General features: G+C 37.0%; 1 protein-coding gene across 22 annotated transcripts in view; it reads left to right on the top strand.

Moving 5' to 3' along the window:
• LOC128695799 (trichohyalin-like) overlaps positions 1–15,021 on the top strand; it is a 119,847-nt gene extending 104,826 nt beyond the window's left edge. For all 22 annotated transcript variants that reach the window (XM_070092940.1, XM_070092938.1, XM_070092937.1 and 19 more), the window contains 6 exons: positions 517–558; positions 721–762; positions 2,767–2,973; positions 10,845–10,934; positions 11,509–11,629; positions 12,174–15,021. In XM_070092940.1, coding sequence (XP_069949041.1) covers positions 517–558; positions 721–762; positions 2,767–2,973; positions 10,845–10,934; positions 11,509–11,629; positions 12,174–13,747 — 2,076 coding nt within the window. In that variant the 3' untranslated portion in view covers positions 13,748–15,021. The remainder of the gene's footprint in view (positions 1–516; positions 559–720; positions 763–2,766; positions 2,974–10,844; positions 10,935–11,508; positions 11,630–12,173) is intronic.
• Positions 15,022–16,672: the final 1,651 nt, after the last annotated feature.

The raw sequence follows: 16,672 nt of genomic DNA, 5'->3' as shown, positions 1-16,672 counted from the left end.
TCCATCTCTCCGTGTCTTTCTAAGAAATATTCGTCCTGTTAATTCCTTTTTAATATATTTACTTTCGGCCTATATATGCCATTTGTAGTACTATTCCCTTAAAACATAATAAGCATCTGTTTTTTTTTTATTTTGTATATTTTCTAGTATGTAAATGCCTTTTTATTACCTCATGTCACATACCCTAGTTTTCTTGTTTGGAATATCAAGAAAATTTTGCCTACAGTTTTTATTCTTCATTAGTAACTTACCTAAACATATTATAAAACATTTTGTTGAAAGTAACCTTTCATAACTTTTCATAGACTGATGCTGCACTAAACATTACTTCTAAATTAGTTTTTATCTTTTCTTGTCTTAAAGCATTTAGGCTAAATCTAATTTTAACACCACTATTAATAACTAAAATTATTTCATAATTATTAGCGGAAGACTATGTAGGCCTGTCAGCTACAATTATTAGGGGAAGACTATGTAGGCCTATCATTTTTTTAATAAATGTTGTACATTACTCAGAGGGCCGACCCTGCACCCATCAGGCTGTCCAGAGTAAGACAGGTGAGATCACGCCCTATACCGCATCTCGTAAACTTTTTTAATTCATTATTTAAGAAATTGGTTACTGTAAATATATGTGAAATGTATTTTTTCTAACTTCGTGCTAATAACGCCATTTCAGCATTTTATATCTAATATGTTAAACCATATGGTGGTCTACAGGCAAGGCACGTTACACCATGGTGGGAGACAGCGATAAACTTGGTATGTCTTTGTCTTTGCTAGTGTCTTGCAGTTCCCTCATCCCAGAAGTTCACCCTGCAATGTTACTCTTGTGGACTGATTCTATGTTTACCCCACATTCGACAAAGGCCATGCTTCACATTAGTGCCGAATGCTTCCTTCCCGTCCATATCATATAGTGTATTCTGTCTCCCGGAGATGAATGCCATTAAATTCCCAGCACGAAAATTTACGTACAATAAACTAGGTTAGATTTTCGAAAACTAATGCATTTTCTACATTTCACAATTTCTCATGATTGTACCGCCTTGTGATCTCAAACACAGAAGGTTTGCACGTAATTTTTTTTAATGTTTTTCCTCTCTCCCGCTTCCATATTTATCGCCAGAATATATCCTCTTCGATATTCCTCTCATAACTGTTAAGAGTTATCCTGGACTGCAGTTTCCATTTCTACGCATGTGTATCTGTTGCCTCAGTCTCGGGCTGTTCCTCGGGATCAAGAATAATCTTAGAGTTCGTCCTGAGTGTACTGATTTCGTGTGTTATTTACAGAAGGTGACCATATCCAAACCACCACCACTGCCTCCTCCACCTCCACCTCCAAAAGTAAGAAAGAAGACTGCATCCTCTTGCATGAATATACCCATTAAGATCCTTAGTTAATTCCCACAGTATCCATGCGCACATAACCCTAGCAAGTACCGGAAGCTAATTTAGTCTAGCATTTACATTCTTGCTACCAACAAAACTAATTCTATAAAAAATATAATATTGTATTGAGATGCGTATGCTATATAAATTCATTTAAATGAATTAATGAGTTGCAAGCTACAACTACAAATTCCAGTTACATTTACCCTTTAGTATATTATGCAATAATTATAATGACACGTATAATAAAGACTATTAACTGTAACAAATAAACCCACATGAAGATAATAAAACAGAAGATAAGACGAGTACTGTATATTTTTCGGCTTATTACTGAAACCTCTTCAGTCAAGTGTGTTAAGTGTCACTGCCAATAAGCTTCATCTTTTGTACACGCTTTAGTTTCCTGAAGGTGGCCTACATACAGAGGCTAACCTGTTTTATTATCTCAATGTCAGTTCGTCTGTGCTATGCAATAACTTTTCAAAAGGTAAACTGTATCATGAAAACTTAGAAAAAATAAACTGCCTATGTTTAAATCTTGCATAAAAATATAGCATCTAATCGTGCTACTGATACTTGTTATTGTTTATAATAAAAATATATTACATTCATTAGGCTCTGTCCATCGTAGCATCATATACATATGAATAGTTATTAGGATTCATATGCACTTCTGCACACTCGGCTTCTTTGCGATATATTTAATCAGGCCTCACTTTTTGGTCGTCCATAATTCATTAAGATTCCAATAATTTTTTTTTTAAATAAATCCAGAATTCAAAAAATTATTAATTTAAAATCTACGGCTTGTAAACCAGTTTCAGTAATAATATTACCTGGGTCTAAAATTTGTTTTGTCTTGTATGTTTAGTTCATAAGCTAAAGCTTATCAACTCATCTGAGCTCACCTGTGTGATTCTGGCTAAGAATTAGTTATCTTTCTTTTGACTTTGTGGCTTAGCTTGAGACAGAGAGCAGAAAGTGCTAGTTATCAACTTATAGGACTCAGCCAAGTGACACTATGGTGGGAGCCAAGGACTACTGCATTGTAGGTACAAAATTATCTTCACTACACGTCACTAGAATGTTATCCCCATCAACCTTTTTGCTCTCAGATCGTTTTTATCATTATTTTTTTTTAATATTATTGAAAATATAATGTGAAAATCATAATATATGTTGTTGTCACAAAGCTAAAATTCAAGTTTATAAGCCTAAAATCTTATTATGATTCTCAGTCTGAAGTTTTACGTATACACGTATACACACATCATACATGTTTGTATATATATATATATAGCCTAAAAAAAAATGCGAACAGCATCACATAGTCTCAGCAAAACATCTATTTCCTCTTTCACTTCCCAGCGAGACAGCACTGGACCACCACCTCCACCCCCACCTATGCCAGGAGCGCCGCCCCCGCCACCTATGCCAGGAGCGCCGCCCCCGCCCCCCATGCCAGGAATGGGACCCCCAAAACCCATGTCAGAAGCCAGAAGGTGCATGTTAGAACAGATCAGGAAGGCAGCCCGAAGCCGGCCTGACTGGAACACACTCCTCAGGAACATTGAGGTGAGCCTCTTACTAACCTGTATGATATTTAACAAAATTTACAAAAACTTAATGGACATGATCTAAGTTTATACGCTCGTCTCCATTTCCCTCTAGTTGTCTGCGGTTATCATTCTTCTTACTGCACGCCCCTACAATGCCCACGATATGACCGATACTATTCATACTCAAAATTACTAGGAAAGTTAAATTATTTATATCAAATATGCGCACAGTATTCATTAACATATATCTGGATGTGAATTTTAATTAACGGATTTTACATTAATAAAAGTAGATATCGAACAATATGCAATGTGAGCAGAAATGATGTACTCTATATAATAAATAAATAAATAAATAAATAAATAAATAAATAAATATATATATATATATAATATATATATATATATATATATATATATATATATATATATATATATATATATATATATATATATATATATATATATATATATATATATATATATATATATATATATATATATATATATATATATATATATATATATATATATATATATATATATATATATATATATATATATATATATATATATATATATATATATATATATATGCAAAACAACCACTCTGAAAGAATAGAGAAATTCCAAGCGCTTTCGTGACTACTCACATTATCAAGGAACTATGAAAGTAAAGCATCCAAGGAAGCTATATAAGGGGTCTGGCCAGCACCTCACTATCAAATCCCACAACGGTTAAACACCTGACGCGCGCCGACCCAACTTGGATAGGTCCTTTGCACAACTTACCCACAAACTATTCTACCCAAGAAAATTTAAAAATTATTATTTGTCCAGTGTATTATGAAATTCTTCCCAAATTCTATTAATTATAAATGGATCTAATTTATATAGACCAAAGGAAATATTCATATTATTGTCAAAACTGCTTTTTATGAAACAAGATTCAATTATATTCCTGTCGACCATGGACTTGATACTACTTTCTCAACTTTTTGAAAATCAATTGGATGGCTAAAATCTCTTACATGAATAAATAGAGCATTAGAATCTTGTCCAGTTCTAATGCTATATTTATGTTGTTTTAATCTTAGTTCGAGATTTTTACCAGTTTGACCGTAATAAACTTTATCGCAAATTTTACAAGGAATCTTATAGACACATCCATCAGCATTTTGGGGGGAATTCTTATCAAAAGTTTTTTTACTGTATCAAGATTTTTGAATACAACTTTAATATTAAAAGTCTTAAGAAGAGAAGGCATATCAACCAAGTTTTCATGGAAAGGGAGAACCAACATATTTTTAGTTGAATAAGGCTGGTTGTCCCTTTTTGGATTGTAAAAAGTATTTCTAGCAACTTTAAAAGATTTATCAATTACATTTCTTGGGTATTTTAAATCATTACCTATTTCATAAATTTTGGATATTTCCTCATCTATGAACTCAGGACTACAAATTCGTAAAGCTCTCAAAAACATTGATGAGAAAACAGACAGTTTGACTCTATCTTGATGCGAGGAATAATAGTGGACATAGGAACAGTTATTTGTAGGTTTTCTGTAAATTTTAAATTTGAATTCATTATTACCCTTAATAATTAAAACATCTAGAAAAGGCAATGAGTTATTTTTTTCAAACTCAACAGTAAAGTTTATAGAATGGGCTAAGCTATTTAATTTTCCAAGGAAATGGTGTATATCTACATTTTTGGGCATAAGACACAAAATATCATCAACATATCTGAACCATTTAGCTCTATTAGGGAGGATTGTGTTAAGCAACCTTCAGATAAGAAACTTAATAAATCATCAACAGGAACTTTCGTAAACAAGGAAGTAACATCAAAACTAACCATGTTAAAATCATTTAAGTCAGTCAAGGAGCTTAATTTATCAACCAAGTCTATGTTGTTTTTAACATTAAAGTTAGAAATTTTGCCAACAATAGGGCTCAAAATATCAACAAGCCATTTGGATAATTTATATGAAACTGACCCTATGGAGCTAATAATTGGTCTGACTGGATATATATATATATATATATATATAATATATATATATATATATAATATATATATATAATATATATATTTATATAATATATATATATAATATATATATATATATATTATATATATATAATATATATATGTATATAATATATATATATATATATATATATATATATATATATATATATATAGATGTATATAATATATATATATATATATATATATATATATATATATATATATATATATATATATATATATATATATATATATATATATATATATATATATGTCGTGTCGAATAGGCAGAACTTGCGATCTTGGACTAAATAGCAACGCTCATCTTGCCATATAGGACAAGTGAAAATTTGTGTATGCAGTAATTTCGCCAAAATCATTCTGAACCTAACGAAAAAAATATGTTTCACTGTGTTTGTTTAGTATTAAATTATTGTAAACAAATCTAAAATATATTTAGTTGGGTTACATATAAGTGAACAGTATTTAGATAAGGCTAAAGAGGTCTTTGTGGCATTTATGGATTTGGAAAAGGCGTATGACAGGGTGGATAGGGGGGCAATGTGGCAGATGTTGCAAGTGTATGGTGTAGGAGGTAGGTTACTGAAAGCAGTGAAGAGTTTTTACGAGGATAGTGAGGCTCAAGTTAGAGTATGTAGAAAAGAGGGAAATTTTTTCCCAGTAAAAGTAGGCCTTAGACAGGGATGTGTGATGTCACCGTGGTTGTTTAATATATTTATAGATGGGGTTGTAAGAGAAGTAAATGCGAGGGTCTTGGCAAGAGGCGTGGAGTTAAAAGATAAAGAATCACACACAGGGTGGGAGTTGTCACAGCTGCTCTTTGCTGATGACACTGTGCTCTTGGGAGATTCTGAAGAGAAGCTGCAGAGATTGGTGGATGAATTTGGTAGGGTGTGCAAAAGAAGAAAATTAAAGGTGAATACAGGAAAGAGTAAGGTTATGAGGATAACAAAAAGATTAGGTGATGAAAGATTGAATATCAGATTGGAGGGAGAGAGTATGGAGGAGGTGAACGTATTCAGATATTTGGGAGTGGACGTGTCAGCGGATGGGTCTATGAAAGATGAGGTGAATCATAGAATTGATGAGGGAAAAAGAGTGAGTGGTGCACTTAGGAGTCTGTGGAGACAGAGAACTTTGTCCTTGGAGGCAAAGAGGGGAATGTATGAGAGTATAGTTTTACCAACGCTCTTATATGGGTGTGAAGCATGGGTGATGAATGTTGCAGCGAGGAGAAGGCTGGAGGCAGTGGAGATGTCATGTCTGAGGGCAATGTGTGGTGTGAATATAATGCAGAGAATTCGTAGTTTGGAAGTTAGGAGGAGGTGCGGGATTACCAAAACTGTTGTCCAGAGGGCTGAGGAAGGGTTGTTGAGGTGGTTCGGACACGTAGAGAGAATGGAGCGAAACAGAATAACTTCAAGAGTGTATCAGTCTGTAGTGGAAGGAAGGCGGGGTAGGGGTCGGCCTAGGAAGGGTTGGAGGGAGGGGGTAAAGGAGGTTTTGTGTGCGAGGGGCTTGGACTTCCAGCAGGCATGCGTGAGCGTGTTTGATAGGAGTGAATGGAGACAAATGGTTTTTAATACTTGACGTGCTGTTGGAGTGTGAGCAAAGTAACATTTATGAAGGGATTCAGGGAAACCGGCAGGGCGGACTTGAGTCCTGGAGATGGGAAGTACAGTGCCTGCACTCTGAAGGAGGGGTGTTAATGTTGCAGTTTAAAAACTGTAGTGTAAAGCACCCTTCTGGCAAGACAGTGATGGAGTGAATGATGGTGAAAGTTTTTCTTTTTCGGGCCACCCTGCCTTGGTGGGAATCGGCCAGTGTGATAATAAAATAATAAAAATAAAAAGTTTTCTAAGATTCTTTTGGTGCAAAATTATAATTTTTTACATCAACATTAATGAAAAAAATATATTTTTAAACGTATAAGAGAAAATTTTAGAAAGGACTTAATTTTAAATGAGTTCTTGCTAACTGACCAGTTTTACATATTCGGCACGACATATATATATATATATATACATATATATATTCATATATATATATATATATATATATATATATATATATATATATATATATATATATATATATATATATATATATATATATATAATATATATAATATATATATATATATATATATATATATATGTGTGTGTGTGTGTGTGTGTGTGTGTGTGTGTGTGTGTGTGTGTGTGTGTGTGTGTGTGTGTGTGTGTGTGTGTGTGTGTGTGTGTGTGTGTGTGTGTGTGTGTGTGTCGTGCCGAATAGGCAGAACTTGCGATCTTGGCCTAAATAGCAACGTTCATCTTGCCATATAGGACAAGTGAAAATTTGTGTTTGCAATAATTTCGCCAAAATCATTCTTAACTTAACGAAAAAAATATATTTCACAATGTTTGTTTAGTATTAAATTATTGTAAACAAATCTAAAATATATTTAGTTGGGTTAGGCTAAAATAAATTGCAGACGATGCACCATCCCCCCAATGAAAAGCAGGGGTGTCACTAGCACGTTAAGAGACCATACAATAAGTGTCAGGGGCCCGAGACTGTTCAACTGCCTCCCAGCACACATAAGGGGGATTACCAACAGACCCCTGGCAGTCTTCAAGCTGGCACTGGACAAGCACCTAAAGTCAGTTCCTGATCAGCCGGGCTGTGGCTCGTACGTTGGTTTGCGTGCAGCCAGCAGCAACAGCCTGGTTGATCAGGCGCTGATCCACCAGGAGGCCTGGTCACAGACCGGGCCGCGGGGGCGTTGACCCCCGAAACTCTCTCCAGGTAAACTCCAGGTAATAAGGTTAGGTAAGTTTTCTAAGATTCTTTTGGTGCAAAATAAAAACTTTTTACATTAACATTAATGAAAAAAATATATCTTTAAACGTATAAGAGAAAATTTCAGAAAGGACTTAGTTTTAAATAAGTTCTTGCTAATTGACCAGTTTTACATATTCGGCACGACATATATATATATATATATATATATATATATATATATATATATATATATATATATATATATATATATAATATACCGACACAGTCCTCAAGGACAAATTGAATGACCTGATGAGAATGGAGGAGAGAATAAGCAATCTTGATGCCCATGATGCTCTGTATCTCCTCACAAGGTGCCTTACTATTCCAAGACTCACTTACTTCCTGAGGTGTGCACCCTCTTTTGACAACCCAACACTCGACGAATATGACGCACACCTGAGGTCAACCCTTAAGAAGGCACTGAACCTGTCACTAAAGGATCAGCAATGGGATCAGGCAACCCTCCCAGTACGACTGGGAGGTATAGGGGTGCGCCAAGCAACGCATGTTGCTTTACCTGCTTTTCTGTCTTCGTGTTTGGCTTCCTGTGCATTAGTCAAGAAGATTGTTCCCAAACGCTTGAGAGACGTGGTAGGAGCTCGAGACCCCAGGTTTACTGAAGCAGCGATTCGGTGGGACACCCTTACAGATTCCTCCAGTGGACCAGCTCCTCCCAAAGAACACAAACAGTCCCACTGGGACAAACCGATCATGGAAAAAATCGCCAACACAATGCTCTCCAACGCCTCAGGAAAGGACAAAGCTCGTCTCCTGGCAGTGAAGGCACCACACTCAGGAAATTTCCTGTTAGCTATTCCCAATTCCTCCTTGGGCACTCGACTAGACCCACAGGCCATTCGGATTGGTGTTGCTCTTCGCCTAGCCGCCCCCATCCTCACCGAACATAGGTGTATTTGCGGCAGGGCGACAGCTGATCAATTCGGACTTCATGGTCTCGTGTGTCACACAGCAGAAGGGAAGTATGCCAGGCATGAGGAGGTCAATGATATCATAAAGAGAAGCCTCACCACAGCCCGTTGCCCAGCTCAACGGGAACCCCAAGTGCAGAGGTCTGACGGAAGTCTAAAGCGTCCTGATGGAGCCTAGTACTATGCTACCTTGGAAGGATGGAAAGCAGATTGCCTGGGACTACACATGTGCCGCCACATTGGCAGACACCTACTTGCCATACTCCGTAGTGAAAGGGGGTGGAGCTGCCAGCCACAGGGAGACCCAGAAGATCCGCAAATATGAAGACCTTCCCCCTTGCTATAACTTCATCCCAATAGGGTCGGAGACCCTTGGAGCATGGGGCAAGTGTGCTCTAAAGTTCCTAATAGAGCTGGGTGAAAAGCTCATCATAGAAACTAAGGACCACAGGGCGGCCAGCTTCCTCTTTCAGAGACTCAGTGTTGCGATCCAGAGAGGAAATGCCTGCAGCATTCTGGGCACGCGGCCCACCACCGGGGAGCGGGACGAAGTATTCGAGATGTAGCTCTGAGTTACCTATGTTGTTTTACTTTCTATCGTATTTTTGTGAATGTTTTGGCAATGTATTTTGTCTTTAAATAAAATATATATATATATAAAATATAGGGGGTGGTAGGAGAAAATTCTCAAACAGCCTCAGGGAGAACCTTGAGTTTTCCCTGAAGCAAGTTTATTCTTTTCTCTGAGGATGAGGGTCCCTATAACAGTTCCAGTGGTACCTCCCTATATTTATATATATATTCTATATTTTTTTTTTTTTTTTTTTTTTTTTCAACAAGTCGGCCGTCTCCCACCGAGTCCGGGTGACCCAAAAAAGAAAGAAAATCCCCAAAAAGAAAATACTTTCATCATCATTCAACACTTTCACCACACTCGCATATTATCACTATATTTATATATAACAGTATAAGCATATATAAAGATACATAACATATATATATATATATTTATGCATACTTCCCATATCATATATATATATATATATATTATGCTCACACTATATATATATATATATCAGGGAAATGGGGTAACAAATAAATACTTATTTTTAAGTTGAGTAATTTGAGGGATTTTTAACTTTTTTTTTTAACCTTGAAAGAAAAATTGATGGTGGATATTTCCTCTGGGTAGAACAATAGCTTTCTCCTATTTTCGTGAATATACTAGCTTTTTGAGAGGAAGCTGTGGTGTACATTAGTACCCAGAGGTGCTTTGTGATGAGGTGTGATAATACTCTCCATAAATTGGCATTTTTCCAGTATCACAAATGGAGTTGCACACAACTACTTATATTAGACTGAAGCAAGTCTCATCGATTAAGTAAATTTATTCCAGTATACACAAATACAGTTACATAGATTACCATACATAATAGCATGTGTAGAGAACCTAAGATAACCCAAAAAAAATCAGTGACTTATTTCCATTGAGGTTCCTACTTGTGCTATTATCACTACAAATGTTGATGAACTAAAAGTTTAAGCGTCTTATTATTTAAAATGTCTTGTGGTACTTACCCGTGTAATAATAATCCGTAAATTGACTTCGAATTCCACGAGCTATAACACGCACCACCACCACTGACGAAGCCGTTCGGCGGGACTGACTATTCTCTGTGGCATCTCTGTCTCGCTCCTCTCATGTCGGACAAATTTACCAACCAAAGGTTGGTTTCTAGTTCACGATTTAATATTTCATTTTTATATATAAATTATTTGCTATTCGGATAAAATTATTTTTTTGGGTTATTCTAGGTAATCTACACATCTGCTGATATATATGATAATTTATGTAACTATATATGTGTACCTGTACCTGAATAAACTTGACTGACACCGTCAGCACTTAACCCAGTCTAACTTTGTTGAAGGTTAGATTGATTTACATTAACTGTTGTATATATATATATATATATATATATATATATATATATATATATATATATATATATATATATATATATATATATATATATATATATATATTGCCACTACTAACGTATTTTTCTCTCAGGGTGGCACCAAGCTCAGACACTTGTCACCGTTCCAGAAGATGGACAGATCCAATCCCATGTTGCCCAAATCCAGGGGCAAGGGTGGCAAGGTGAGTGTTGTCAGTGAAAGGGTAGCAGGACGTTGTGTCAAAGGAAAGGTGGCAAGGGTAGTGTTGTCAGGGGAAAAGTGCTTGGGTTAAAACGAGGTATCACCACTCCTTGCTTATTTAGGTTCTTGGTCCAGGGAACCGGACCTGACCTTCCTTTCCATGGATCGACCTTGATTGTCTCACATTCCCCCAGGCTCTGTATGACCCCTTCGAGTTTGGTGCTCCCCAGCATATGGAAGAATTAATTATTTATATTCTTTCCCGATAACTGATGTTGAATATAAAAATCTAAAGACGAAATTATTTCTTCAGACATTACTTTCATGAGGGAGGGCTAAACCCGCATGGGTCCTGCAACACTTGAAGGATTGAAAGAGAATCCAGTTCAATCCAAGAAAAGGGAGGTAAGGTCCAATTTCTTGGATCAAGAGCCCCTCACCGGAATCAAAGTGCCTTCGTTGAGGGGTTTCAGGAAGTCAGATCAGTATGATAGAGATTCTGCCACTATAGACAGTCACTGCACTAAGTTAACCTCCCCCACCGCCTTCTGTAATAACTCAACTTATATCTTCAGTTCGTATATGAGTCAGAGAAGCCGTTGGCACACAATGAGCTGTTGGCAGAGATCCATCGAGGAGTGAGACTACGCAAGGCCAAGACCAATGACCGGAGTAAACCTGACTTCAAGGCTCTGGGTGAGTTTATGAGAGGGAGATATAGAGATGAGGTAGGGAGAGGTACTGGAGAGAGCAAAGGCTCAAGTAAACCAGGGAGAGAGAGTGTGTGTGTGTGTATAAAGTTACTCAAAAACAAAGCATTTGTGACGAAACTTGGGAAATGGCTGTGACTAAGAAATACTTGGTTTTGATTTTGAATAAATGGAAAAAAAAGGTCACTCATAAACTATTTACAAAATGATGAAGAATAGTTGTTAGTCCATTGGTAATCATTATTATATTCAAGAGGAAGCTCAAACTACATAATTGTGGCCTTCCAAATAGCGTGTACTTTCTGTAAATATATTTTTTAACTATTTGTATATGTAACTACAGTATTCATTTTCATTTTCATAATCAGGTTTGACTCTAGGAAGATAAGGGTAACTCCAGTTCCTTAGATAAAATGTTCATCAGCATCAGTGCACCCCTCTTGGAGGGAATATTTTGGTAAGAATTCGTCTGCATTTGAAAACATTTCTTTTGCTGTTTTGTTTACTTTTATCATATAAACCTTCCTCAGGTCTGCGTAAGTTGCGTCGCCAGCTCACAACGGAGGAGAAGTTGAAGAAGCCAGACACCATGGAGAACATGCCCTCTTCCTCGGATGAAGAGGAGGACATTGATAAAATGCGAGATGACCTTCAGGCCACCAAGGGACAGTTGGAGGATGAAATCAAAAAACGGAAAAAGATAGAGAGAGAAAATAAGATATTCAAAATTGACATCGAGGGTCTTCAGGCAGAGGTAAAGAAACTAAAACGGCAACTCAAGGAAGCAGGCATGACCGACCCTAAGCCCATGACCAATGGTGAGGCAGATGAAATTGTTCCAAAATTGGAAAAATCCATGAGCAAACTGCGTATGCGTGAGGATGACGTGCTTGACTTCTCTGAACTTGACACGCTGGAAACTGAAATCAATAACCTCAAAACTCAAGTAGATTTCCACAAGAAACAGGCTGATGATTATCTAAACAAGTATGATGAGGTCACTCAAAAGCTCATCGTATCTGAAAACTGTGCTGCAGAATGGGAACTGAGGGGCAATTATTATGAGAAAAAATATAAAGCACTACAGAAGGAGCAAGGCATCGAGCTGCCAGATATCGAGACGGTAGGGATTCAGACAGACCCCTGTGAGTTCACTGAGCCTCCGCCATCATCTCCAGTAGGAAATGAAGAAATAAAATCTTTCCCAATGCCCTCTAAGTCAGGCTCGAGGAGAAGTTTCTCCTCGTCCTTACACAAGATGGAGAGCTGCAAAGAGGAAGAGGAAGAGCAAGAATCTGAGGAGGAGGAAGAATCAGAAGAGGAGGAAGAGGAAGAGGATGAATTGGAGGAGGAGGAAGAAATAGAGGGTGAGGATGAAGAGACAGCAGCAGAAAGAAGAGCCGAGAATGCAGCAAAAAGGCAAGAAAGAGAACTGAAACACTGGATAAATAAACTTGATCACATGAAAGAAAAAGAAAAGAATGTACAAAATGAGAGAGAGAATCTGAGAGAAAGAATAAGGCAATATTTCCGAGACATGAAAATTGAACGACAAAATTATCTGAAAACAAAGGCGGAAGTAGACGAAATGGTTAAAGCACTTAAAGATGATTCAAATGGTGAAAATGAAGATGAAAGTGAGGATGAAGAAGTGGAGGAGGAGGAGGAGGAAGAAGAGGAGGAGGAGGAGGATGAAGAGGAAGAAAAGCCAAAAGAGAACCATGATGCCGGTTGGTGGTTCGATGAGCCAAACCAAAAACCTAAGAAACTTAAGAAGAGAAAGAAGAAGAAGCCCAATGACGATGGAGAGGAGGAAGAGGAAGAAGAAAATCTGGAGGATTTATCCACTCTTGATGAACCTGTATGGAACGATTCTGAACACGAGAAGAGTGAATCAGATGACGAAGAGACTGAATACGAGACCAGATTATCCAAACTTCAAGAACGAACACAGAAACATGAACTCCGCATGAATGCCATAAAAAAGGATAATTATATGTTAAAAGCTCAGTCAGAAAGATGTGAAGAGATGTATGCTGAGGAAAAGAGAAGACACAAGAGACTTGATGAAGAGTTACACATAATGTTGTCAGAGATCTCTTAGCTCTCCTCTCCCGTGTAAATGATGTGTATTAGTGCTAGGTGATACTGGTAAATGATATTTTATTATTTTTAGATTTATATTTAGGGGTAATGGGGGATACATGCTTCATTAGTCTCTAAAAGAGGTATTATGTACAAGCTGTGAAAGTGACTGGTGAAAAGCGCTAAGCTTGTAAGGATCATACAGTAGTGCTGGAGGAATGGGAGATAATCAAATCTGATCCGAGAAAGGAGAACAATTCTGATTCCTTGGATCAAGAGCCCTTCACCAGCATCACGGTACCCGCTTCTTGAAGGGAGTGAAAAGGAATAACTCTTCTGTATACCAAGTCTTACCTGTTCTGGTGAAATTTGTGCATGATATTTGTTATGCATTTCTTCTATAACCTGAAGACTGTTGGCCATTGATTTGTAAAACAGTCTTCCTCATGACCAATCAGATACTTGAGCTCTGCCTAATTCTGCTCTAGTGACTGTGATGTTGAAGCACTAGTGTAGACTAGTGGTAGAGGATAATGTCAGGCCTGCTGGCTCCAGGACCCGCTGCTTCATATCCTCTATATAGTATGTCTTCATACACAAATAAACCACACATAGGAGATTGAAACTTGTGACGACATTTCGATCCAATAAGGACCATTAACTGGTCCAAGTGAGACTGAAATGTCATCATAAGTTTCAGTCTATGTGTGGGTTATTTGTGTTTCGTTCCAGTCACAGTATTGTCTTTTTATTCAGTATGTCTTCATGTTGTGATCATTAAAAGTCACATTACTGTTGCTGGAACAATTCACGACTAACCCATAACTTAGGAATGGAAACTATAAGTTTTGGTTTATCCTAGACTGGCACTTTGTTGATGGTCCAGGAAGGACTGAAACATTGTATAGTTTACATTTTCAACAAGTGGTTTAGTTGTAAATATTGTGATTAAACATTATGTACAGTACATATATCCTTTAGAATGCTAACTATTCCTAAGCTACATTACTGTGCTCAATTCTTGTCTTATGAGTGCTTTGTTGGAGAAGACATAATAGCTGAGTAAATGGAGATTGCAAGATTTTGACTCTTAACATTCTCAAATGTACGTCATGGTACAATATACCAATGGGGAGTGCCTTGTAAGCACTTCTGAAATGCTTGTGACAAGCAGTTATTTAAACCAGATTTAATATGCATATGTTAAAAGCTAAATTAGATTATTATATTCATGGGGAAAGAGCTAAACAAAATCAAATTTTAAATCCAATAAAATGCCACCACAATAAACAATCCTTGGAGTTTCATTCTCATAAGCCACCCTGCCTCGGTGGGATACGGCCGGTTTATTGAAAGAAGCTATCATAAAATCAAATTTTGTAGATAATCACAGAGCAGGCATCATACAGTGCCAAATTATTATTATTATTATAATCATAACTAAGTACTAAATACATAAGTGCCAAAGAAGGTAGCAACAATTTCTTGGATCCAAAGCTCCTAACTTGCACTGAAGCACCTCTCTTGGGTCCTGGGGTAGAGCCCTTATACCCTGGACACAAACCACTTAAACTCCACAAGAGGTGAGAAGTGTTTGCTGGTTTGAATTTTCCATCATTATTTATTCTGTCATCAGTTTGGAATCATCAGTTTACACATGATAAAGCTGTGTAAACTGATGGCTCCAAATCATCCAGTAAAGTAGATTATGAATTACAATATTATTATATCCATGGAGAAGCAACTGAATCCATAAGGGCCATAGAGCACCTGCAGAATGGAAGGTAATTTGGTTTGATCCAAGAAAGGAAGGATAGCTCCAATATCCTCAATGAAACTTCCTTCACCAGTATCAAGGCACTTCCCTAGATGAGAGTAATAACATACTAGATTTATAAGAAAGTTCTGAATGTGCATGGATTGTAAAGGAGTATTACATTATTTACAAAAGAAAGAGTAAACCAGTGTGTGTCATTCAATGCTGCATGCCCAAGATGCACTGATGATAATTATTGTATTCATAAAAAAAGTCCTAAACTATAACAATATGAATTAGAAGAATAGATTCAATTTAATTTTAGAATTACATTCGTGAATGAGCACTCTGCCTGCAGGAGTCATACAGCACCTTGGGGAATCAGAGGCATTCAAGTTCAGTTCAAGGAAGGGGAGGACACGTCCAATTTCTTAGATCAAGAACCTCTCAGCTTCAGGAACCTCTCCCGAGGTATTATATTCATTGGAAAGCACTGAACTTGTAGGGGTCATACAGGGGATCGTCTGATCCAGGGGGTAGCTCAGATTCCTTGGATCATGAGCCCTCACTATTATCAAAGCACCTCCCTCAAGGGTAACGTCGTCATCATCATCTGCTCCAACAGTAACATCAACAGACATAGGATTGGGAGCAATGGTGTAAATGTTAGTGATAGTTGCACAGGTATGTATAAGCCTATTTGTCAAAGTACAAACAAAGTCACAGGCCATAAGCTGCAGTAAATTTTAATGAGAAAAAGTTCCTGCTATTTAGGCCAAATCATATTTTATACTCATGAGGCACTAAGCCTTACAAGGGTCATACAATGCCTACAGAATAGTAGGTAATAAAGTTTGATGCAAGGAAGAAGCAAGTAGCTCCAATTCTTTGAGTCAATCCCTTCAACCGTATCAAGGACTTTCCTTGAAAAGTATTTAATTAAAAAAATAGGAAAAGGATGGAGTTACTCAGGTTTGATCTGAGGAATGGGAAGATGTTATTCCTTGAACCTTGAGTCCTTACTTAATAAAATTATTACATTCATGTGTGGGGTAGGGGATGGCTAAATCTGTGTGTTATACAGTTCTTGGGGGGTGAGAGGCAATCACGGATCCAAGGAAGGGGAAGTCAGTTTCAATTGCTTAGATCAAGAACCTCTCGCCAGCATCCACCAACTTCCTATGAAGA

The sequence above is a fragment of the Cherax quadricarinatus genome, chromosome 41, assembly GCF_038502225.1.
Source record: "Cherax quadricarinatus isolate ZL_2023a chromosome 41, ASM3850222v1, whole genome shotgun sequence".
Classification (NCBI taxonomy): Eukaryota; Metazoa; Arthropoda; class Malacostraca; order Decapoda; family Parastacidae; genus Cherax; species Cherax quadricarinatus.
Note: the sequence above shows the minus strand (reverse complement) of the source record. Positions and strands in the feature narration are given on the sequence as shown.